General features: G+C 35.9%; 1 protein-coding gene across 1 annotated transcript; it reads right to left on the reverse strand.

Moving 5' to 3' along the window:
• Positions 1 to 355: 355 nt before the first annotated feature.
• LOC116774920 (exocyst complex component 6) lies at positions 356 to 9,717 on the reverse strand. The gene is made up of 16 exons (XM_032667710.2): positions 9,514 to 9,717; positions 8,565 to 8,714; positions 8,102 to 8,207; positions 7,692 to 7,830; positions 7,262 to 7,442; positions 7,115 to 7,190; positions 6,694 to 6,829; positions 6,141 to 6,431; positions 5,844 to 5,979; positions 5,074 to 5,159; positions 4,051 to 4,261; positions 2,423 to 2,515; positions 1,948 to 2,062; positions 1,593 to 1,689; positions 1,197 to 1,397; positions 356 to 667 (listed from the first exon to the last, which is right to left on the reverse strand). Exons 1-16 carry the CDS (start codon positions 9,532 to 9,534, stop codon positions 427 to 429), a joined length of 2,280 nt encoding a protein of 759 aa, XP_032523601.2. The 5' UTR covers positions 9,535 to 9,717; the 3' UTR covers positions 356 to 426.
• Between the last annotated feature and the right edge of the window lie 174 nt (positions 9,718 to 9,891).

Below are 9,891 nucleotides of genomic sequence, written 5' to 3' on the forward strand. Positions count from 1 at the left end.
ATGTTAAGTCAATATTGTTAAGCAACCGACTTCTCGTAATAGTTTTGAATCGCATTCACCTAAAAATAATGTGACAGACGTTAACGCGGGAAACGTTGAAGTTTGACATTTACAATTATAGATAAAGTTTGTTTCCTAGCTTTTAAATCGGAATCTGATCTGTGATTGGTTAATATAATGTGTATGTCAAATCAACCAATGGCACTAATCATTTTTGACAGTTGACCTCTCGATCCACACCTGCATGTTATCTCCGATTGGTTGAACACGTGAATGAATTATAGGTTTGCTCTCGATTTTCTGTTACGTGATTTATGACTGTTTAATATTAAAATTATTTGTGAAATGATTATAATTTTGATTTATAATAATTTATTTACAGAATAAATAATGATACAGTAACATAAATAGATATATTTTTTTAAATCAACCATCTTGGTTCTGAAGTTGTTTGAGTTGTTTCAGCACGGTGTCGAGTAATTTTCTTCTGTCCCTCTCATTTTTCTTGAGAACGGAAAAGACGGAAGATTTCTGTTCCGCTTCTTTAAGCTTCTCCAAAAGCGTGGCGGCGTCCCGCGGGGTCACGAGAGCGTATTTCCCGCCCTCGATGCCAACATCGTGCAAATAAGAAGACCAATCCCAGCCCGTTATCAGGTCCAGGAGTTGTCTAGGCAATTTTACAAGAAATCACTCATTTAAAAATCCCTACTCCTACCCGCCACCCCAATTATAATTAAGAATGACATTTTTATATTATAGGTGCTAATACAAGACAAAACGTACGCCCTATGTAAAAATGTATCAACAATACTTTCATAAAAATTTGTTTTAACTGTGTAATCACGAGATTCAGCTAGAAGAGAGCAACAATAGAATTATTATCACAACTGTAATATTTAATTCACTAGGTCGGTAACCGCTACAAAAGCCAGCTGGTATAGAAAATATTAAGTAACCCTTAAGAATCATGAATGGTAGAAATGAAGGGAAAGCTGAATGAAGTCGGCTTGCTAAGATACTCTTTGCCTGTCTATAAAAAGAAAATCAATAAAATTTTACTATAACTTAAGAATATTAAACCTAACTTTGTGATACGATTGTCAATTAAATACCAAAATATCATTATATTTAATGGTCTCTGATATGAATATATCTCTTATACATTTATATGAAATGTAATAAACTACTGAGCTCACCTTAGACTGGCGAAGTGTTCCAAAAGCTCGCCCTCTCTAAGACCCGGAACGGGCTCGGCGGCAGCGAACTGTTCGCATTGTATGACGTCCAGGTCCAGCTGATACAGAGCACCCGAAGATATCTGACGCACGCCCGGCTCCAGCAGCAGGTTGCGGAGGCGGGTTGCGATACGGTTGGTTGCTGCACGCACTGCTGCCACACTGGGTGATGGAGGAAAAAATGATCATACAATAGGTTACCACTATTGGGTATAAAAAATAGATATTTATCAAAAATTTACAAAAAAATAATAATTTCCTTAAAAATATGTTTCATTCATGCTATCATGATCTTATTAATTGGCGAAATTATACTCAATTTAAAGACGGTTAAGCACGAGACAGAACGATCCTCACCGAGCGAACTGAGGCAGCTGTTCCAAAGACGTGAGCACGCCGGACAGGTAACTCAGCATGTCCGTGACGAAAGACGACGCCTGGCCGCTGGGCTCGACTGGGTCATAACATGCACAAGGGTTGTTAAATAATTACGCTTACTGCAATAAATACATGTGGCGTCATCTAGCTCTGTCACGTGACTATAATTATATTACCTTTCTACGAAAAGTATACGGAATTTGGATAAAAGTTACAGCCTGTCTCACGCTGGTACCCAAGCTACATTAACGTAACGTTTTCTCGGAATCCGTCCGGTAGTTTCTGTGGAAGCGTAACAAACTTTGATGTTTATGACATCAGCGTTAACTCTCACCTAACAGCCAGTCGTAGTTCTCGAGGTCAAGGAACTCGTCAACCTTCTTTTCTAATTTCTCACATATCTGCTTCTCTGCGTCGTCTCTAGCGGCTTGGAACATGCTGCCGGCGGTCTTAGGAGGAAAAATATTGTTATAGACTATAATCACCGAACACGAACACCGCTGTGATAATGATATGACATAGTAATGATTTTGGTGCCGACGTGAGCAGCGGGGAGACGAAACTTCTTAGCATTCAATGGATTCGCAGTGCCTGGGACTTGCGACCCACGTGTTGGTTTAAGGGGCCCCTATCTAAGATATATAATGACATTGGAGGTAATAACGATAGCAAGGGTACTGTGGAGATGAGAGTGGTATCTTAGCGGTGATGTCGAGGTGATAGGTAGTGATGACTGTGACATCAAAACTTTTGATTGATGACGTCATCACATGATGGTTCATGATGGAAGTGACGTAGATCAAACATACCTGAGTGGTGACGAGCTCTGACCCAGTTATGTTGCTGATGAATTCATACAAGAAGGATGTAGCGTCCTCCAAATATTGGGTGTCCACGATTATCTAAATACAAAATAAATATAATATAAAAAATTATCATAATATAGGTCATTTATCACTGCTCTCCATAAAAGGAAGAAATATTTGGGGCGAGTGACATTTTTAGAATACTTTTAAGGTATTTTCATAGAGACTTGTTTATTTCCTGAACTGGTATGCAAAATACATCCTTAATCACCACTGGAAAGGTTAATTTCAACCAAAATTATGAGATCTGTGACAGATAATATATTAATCAGTATGATGCACATTGTGAGAGGAGCTCTGATATCATTTTTACAACTCTTAAACATTTCCTCGTGTCTCTCGTATCCGTCTCATAATTGTTAATTTTTATAACCAATAACTACTTTAACTTATAAGTCAGTCTATGTCTATGGCCACTGATTAACTTAATTTTCTATTCAATATTATATTAACATAATCTGTATATAACCCTTTATTAACTTCAAGGCTCTGATTGTATTTTTCCAGTTGAAATAATCAATCCTTTATTGCTCCAATATTTTATGTCATTTCTGTATAATGAAGTGAAACTTCTTATTCGACTTCCAACAAAGCTGCAAACTCCTGGGGGGGGAGGGAGGATGAAGAGACAGAGAGAGAGAGAGAGAGACAGAATGCGTGGCGCTCGAACGCTCGAAGGCAACCCCTAGTGACTTGTAAGTAATGTTTAATAAAGTTTGTCTCAAAGAAACACAAAAAAATCCTTAAAAATCAATTTCTATCCCTTCCTGTTGTCATTCCAACTTTACGAAGGTTCTCTGCTACCGCGCGGAGGGAGTCCACGCACAATCATTTTAGTTTATCCATTTTCCAACGTTACGAGTTTCCTGACAAATAACTTCAAACTGTTTGCTTTTCTAATTATTTTGAACACTCATATGTATATTTTGTTTATAATTAATTAAGGCAAAATAAATAAAATTAAAGCAAAAGCCTCTTCTCACGTAGAGAAGGTTAGAGCATTAATCACATCAGTCCAGGTTTCCTCACGATGTTTTCCTTCACCGTCCGTCAGTGGTGTCTGAATACTCCTAGAAAGTACATATAACTCGGAAAAATCCCACCGCGACTTGCCAGGTTTGGAATATAGATACAGATACTGACTTACATTTGATGTTAACAATATGGAGCCGGAGTACTACAATTATAGTTGTCACATTGGAAATTACATTATATTGATTAATTGGAAACTGACACGCCCTAAATGTTTATGTATTGTGACACTAGCTTCTGTAAGAGCTCTGTACTGTATCATATCTGATGCATATATAATTTAAGTATTTTTATATAGAAATGCCTAAATATATCTTAATTTTATCGAAATTTTATCGATATCTTCTAATGACTTAGTATGATTTGTATTTAGATATTATTAAATCATATTTTGTAACATAAATCCGCTCCCGCTTGGAGATTTTCGCTTAATTCTTGTGTTCATGCTTCAAGCACCATTGTATTGTCAATGTGTGTTGCACGACCTATACATATAAATTATAAACCTTATTTAGTCCCGCAATAAGAATCATAATCACCTGCACGAGCTGCGTCAACGGCAGGGGTCGTCTGAACAGAGCCGAGAGACACCCAGTGAAGGAGCGGCTGAGGAGTAACGAGGCGGAGTGACGCGCGGCCGCAGCCCTACGGCCGCCTCCGAGGCCGAGGCCAGCAGAGTACTTCAGCCAGGCGTAGATGAACTCTTTGACCTGGACGTATACCGCTGGCACCAGTGACGTGAACGGAAACCTGGTAGAAAGAGAACCTGCTGTGAATACGGACAATTCGTTTCTGGTGTACGCAGCTTGTAGGTCCTCATTGAAGTCAAGTCAATGGCAACCAGCTTGCCAGCGAGGTTTAGAGCAAGGGTTCCCAAACTTATTATTTGTACTGTCCACTTTGGGAATAAATAATTTTTCACCTACTGAAAAACCACTATAACTTATCCTAGCTGAAGGAAATTAAAAACCCACCCTCCAGCCTCTACAGAACTCCCTCATTGTTTTCTGTGTCTCTTGCCGCCCCCTTAGGCCTGCAGCGTCCACAAGGGTGCGTCATCGCCCACTTTGGGAAACGCTGGTTTAGAGCTTTAGAACTGACATTTCAACGGAAACCTGGTTATAGGCCAAGGGTTTAGAACCACCGAGCTGTTCTTTGGTGTAATTATGACAAATTAATGTAAAGAAAATTATTAAAACGTGAGGTTTATGCGTTTAAAATCTTTGGAGTGAAGGAAAAATATAAAAAATATTTGAGAAGATTTCAAACCGAGTTGGATGGATTATTTAACAATAAAACCTCTGAATTAGTTTCTATGGACCCGTCCTGGACTGAATTATTAAAAAAGTTTAAATTGAAAAAGATTACATATGTTTAAACATGGATAATATTGGAAATTATTAAAATTATTGGCCAGCAACCTGACTGCTGGAAGAGAATTAACATACATAAATGTATTATTATCAAAACAGCAATCATATAAGCAGAGGATCAGTGACACAGCACATAGTACATCTTATTCTGGATACTGCTAAAAACTTCCAGAACTCAATCAATCTCACCTCCTCGGGAACGGCTGGGTCTCCAACTCATCACCGTCGTATGGGAAGGTGTCCATTACAGCGTCATACTCCTCTTGGTTTGAAACCTGACAGCAAATATGTTATGAAAAATTAAAACATAATTTTTATTCACTGTAGCTGACAAACTTGTATCCGGTAGGAGTGAGTGAGTGAGTGAGTGAGGAACAACTAATATGGCATGATAATAAAAAAATCACTGATGTCATGCTTAAATCGAAATAATTGAAGACGAAAACCGACTATATATTTATGTTAAATTAAAGATTGCCCTTTCCCTTTTTCCTCCCTTTCCCAATTTTCCTCCCCCTCTGCCCTAATCAAGAGTGGCAACATATTTGCAAATCTATGCTGCGGATGTCCATGGGCGCCGGTCCTACCTCCATCAGGTAGGCCGTCTGCTCGGTTGCCCGGTTTAGCATAAAAAAAAAGTTGACACCACGAATTGTATCAAACTATAATTAATTTTACTGTACAGTTAATTAATTGTACAAACTCTTTGAGCAATTCTGCATACATTACATAAGAAAAACTGTTCTCAATGACATTGAATCGGACCTATTTTGTTAACATCTGATGAGGGACATACAAAGGAGACTTCGCTGACATCTTAAAAAATAACATTATATGCTAAGATCCTAATATCACTCAAACCGACATTAACACATTCTTTTACTATTAAATGTGTTATTAAAACTTTCTTTTGCTTAGAAAAAATATATATTTTCTTAGTTTTATAATGGAGATAGTACCTCGATGGGTGCGAATGAGGCATTGTCCAGTATATCTCTGAAGACGACCACCCAACGCTGCATCAACACCTCCGTGTAATGTTCAGCCATCTCTTGGAGAAGGAGGGGAAGGGGTTCCGTTGGTAGACCATAACACCTGAGATTTTTTTTCTTATAATTACAATGGTATATCAAAATCTTCACTAGATTAGAACGGACTGCTTGAGACAGCTGTAGACAAAGCTAATGAGGTAATAAGCTAATCATAGATAAAGCCAATAATACAAGCTTTAGTTTGACAATAAAGACCCAGCTCACTTCAGAGCGTTAATAAACAGCACGATCTGGTGTTTAATGCTCAGCATCAGCGTCGGGTCGGTTATCAGGGAAGTGTTGGTCCTCAGCGTGGAGGCGACCTTGGTGACCGCCATACTCCACGTGTCGAGCAGCCAGTCCCTCGACACGAGACCGGCTCCCGTGGTCAGGAGATGTTCCTCCAGGATGAAGAAACCCAGCACTGAGTTCAGGTAGCCTTTCATGTTTTGAATGGAGTCGTGCAAGTTGCCCGAGGGAATTAGCACTAGACGAGCCTGTTGTTTACGTTGAGCTCTGCAAGTAAAATACATATTTCGCTTTGAAATTATAATACCTACATGTAAGGAATAGACTATAGTTCATTTTTAAATCCACGACCATGGCATATTTATAAAATGTTAGGGTTTTTATGAGATTACTATATTATATACAGAACCGTATGACCTTATAATTTTTTAACATATCACAAACGAGAGAATAACATGTCCATGTCCATGTCCATGTCCATGACATATATTCCTACTCATTTTAATATATGATTATAAATATACTATACCTGTAATATTGAACAAAATCATTCTTGGCTCCGAGCACGCTGTGGATATGGAGACATCTGTGAAGGGGGCTGAAGTCGACCAGCTCATGGGGACTCTGAGAATTAGTGTCACGAGGTATACCAAGAGATGCCGCCTCTGAGACAATACAAAAGATAAGTTTAAAGATTAAAGACAAACTATGTTACATGTTAAATAACTCCAAATATGTTGGTATCACATGTAAATATGTATTATCAGGCTTAAGAAGTAGTTTGTGAATATAAAAATATATATCTGTGTATCATCATCGGTTACAGTGGCAATTCGTTGATATAAATTAAGAAATTACTAAAGAGCTCTCAAAACTAACAAAGCATTTTCAAGAATTTTTTTTATGCAATTAAAAATCTTTTTACTTCAATAGAATAAATCTCCTTTTACCTTTCTTGTTCTTGATAATGAGCTCCAAGCTCCTGCCAAGCATTTCTTGAGTTTGTTTCAAAGCCAAAGCTCCCACCTGATATGAGTTACTTAATATAACATTCAATATAGGTCACACATATTAATGTTCTATAGAAAAAAACAAACCTGCGGGCTCAACTTCCGTATATTTTCAAGAAAATCCCTCAGATCAGCCATCGATGCATCTTGTATAGACTGCCTTAGCTTCGGTATGTCGGCTGATATTTGTGAACACCATTTATATGGACCCACCCTCGGCAGCAGGACATGCTCTAGCTGTTCCAATGTTTTCAATGCTGGATAATATCTGTAAAGGAAAATAAATCATTAAATCTTATGGCTTGTAATACAACAAAAATAATTTTATTATAAACTTGATACTTAAAGATCCTTTAATCTTAACAGATTATGAAGTCTGCTATAAAGAATATTATTGTAGATTTTAATTATAGATATTTTAATCTTAGCAGATTATATGCAGACTTTTTAAAGAATATTATGTCATGTTATAAAGCGGTTTAATAACTGGTATAACAAAATCTTAGTAATGTCACACCTCTTGGCTTCAACCTGTGTCTTGAGCTTGGAGTAAGTAGTGAGCAAGGGCAGACATAACTCCATTTTCTCTATAGTAGATGCAATGTTCAGTTCAACTCTACGCGCCCTAATCAGTTCCTCAGCTCGATTGCAGAGACCTGTACAGTATTGTCACAATATAAAAATTCGCCACTAATGAGAAGGATAATAATAGTCAAGATATATGTAAGTACATATATGAATTATATGTCAAAATCAGGATCTAATCAATAACTAATTTTTTTCATAGAAAATTGTTTACCATACAATATAAAATACCTAACATATCTGAATAAATGACTGTCATCGCATATCTTCATATACATAATGTGACATATATAATATTAAGGTAACTTGGGTACAATTTTAAAGTAACAAACTATTAATTACTTTCTGAGGATTCCTTAACATTGGCATCAACGTTGGATATCTCTGAATGCAGTTCCTCAGCGTGAGACCGCACTTGAAGCAGCTCTCTGATAGAGTCTATGAAACCCTGGGAATAGTCAAACAAAAGTTATTATCTTCAAATTCAATATTGTAAATAGGTTATCAAATAAAAAAAATTAGCATAAAATAATATTATTGTTTATTGTAATAAGATCTTATCTATTCTATAGCGTTTAGCAAAGAATGCAATACATCCTTCCTGTGTGATAACTTTGCTAGCACTCAAAATTTCATTAGACAGATGGACTGTTGTATGTATGGCGTATTTAAATGTGCGAGGGTTGTTTGTATGTGAGCATCGTTCCTTTTGATACTTAAGTTCCGTTTGTTAGACAATTATAGTTTTAAGAAAACTCTCACACAACCTACATATAAGTATATTTATATATTATTGTGTCTATACCTGATAGTAAAAGTTACACAGCTTTTCAATTTCTTTGTCGTGTTGCTGGATCCTCTCATCCAGTTGTTGCACAAATGCCTCATGGCCGCCTTCACCTTCATACACCGACCTGAACGCTGGCCCCCAGTAATCATCTATGCCCTCTATTTCCTGAATAGTTTTTTTGTTAAACCATAAAAGTCAGTCTTAAAAACGGAATCACAATTATAAGTTTTAATTATGTTGTATTAATGATCAACTATTTAATTTTAGCTTATATATATATATATATATATACCAGTCTCATATATCAGTCTCATAATACATAAAGGTAAAAGACCTCAAAGTTTTTAAAATAACAAATTTCAGTTACTCTAAATTACTAATAATTGGCTATTACTTTGCTGTATGTAGCCCGCTGTTCATCACATCTCATACACATCTTTCATAATAAAAAATATGATTAACATTGATTTAGTTAGTGAAGACATACACTATTAGGAACTTTATAAAAAAGATTAGGTATTGGTGCTAAGTATATATATGTTCATAGTATGGTAAAACATTGTTTTGTCTGAATTACAGACATTTCTAATTAGAAATAAGAAACTTATACCTATTAATATTAGAAATAAAATTTCTCTATGCAAATACTCAGTGATCCAAAAGTAACAAAACAACTTGGATGTCAAAAGATATAGTGCACAATAACAAAACAGAATGCTTTGTGGCACAAACCTCTGAAGAAGTACTAAACTGTTTTTTGAACAAGCAAGTGTAAAAGGTGACATAGTCTAGTTAGACATTAGGTATGAGAAAATGTTTTACGAAAATATTATTATTAATATACTAAGAACAAACGTAGTGTTTAATATGAAAAGAAAATTTTCAATAATAAGACGTTTACAAATATTTTGATTATTTTTGTTTTGAAACTTACGTACACTTTAAAAGGGGCGTACTAAGTTACCTGTATAGTTGCATTAGTCATTTTTCGGAAATTCAATTTGTCCTAAAAGGTATAATTTATTCCGAGCGTATAATGGGTAGCAAATATTGTGCATAAATGTATCAATTAAAAGAATTTAAAATAAATCTAATTAGGTTTTAGTACTTTTATGTAACTGTATCGTCAGTCAACATCAACATAACTTTTTGAGTTTTGACATCTTTGATTTGTTTTGCGATTCGCTTTCTAATTGACATAAGAGTTAGGTTCGAAAATTTAAGTGAAAATCCCAAAGGTATCTAAGCATTTCAAGAAAAGTAAAATTTCAAAACATAAAACTATATAATTGATTCTAAACTTATTTATAGTATTTCTTTAGTAAGGAAAAAATTTTTTTTT

Source organism: Danaus plexippus, chromosome 8 (assembly GCF_018135715.1).
Source record: "Danaus plexippus chromosome 8, MEX_DaPlex, whole genome shotgun sequence".
In the NCBI taxonomy this organism is placed as follows: domain Eukaryota; kingdom Metazoa; phylum Arthropoda; class Insecta; order Lepidoptera; family Nymphalidae; genus Danaus; species Danaus plexippus.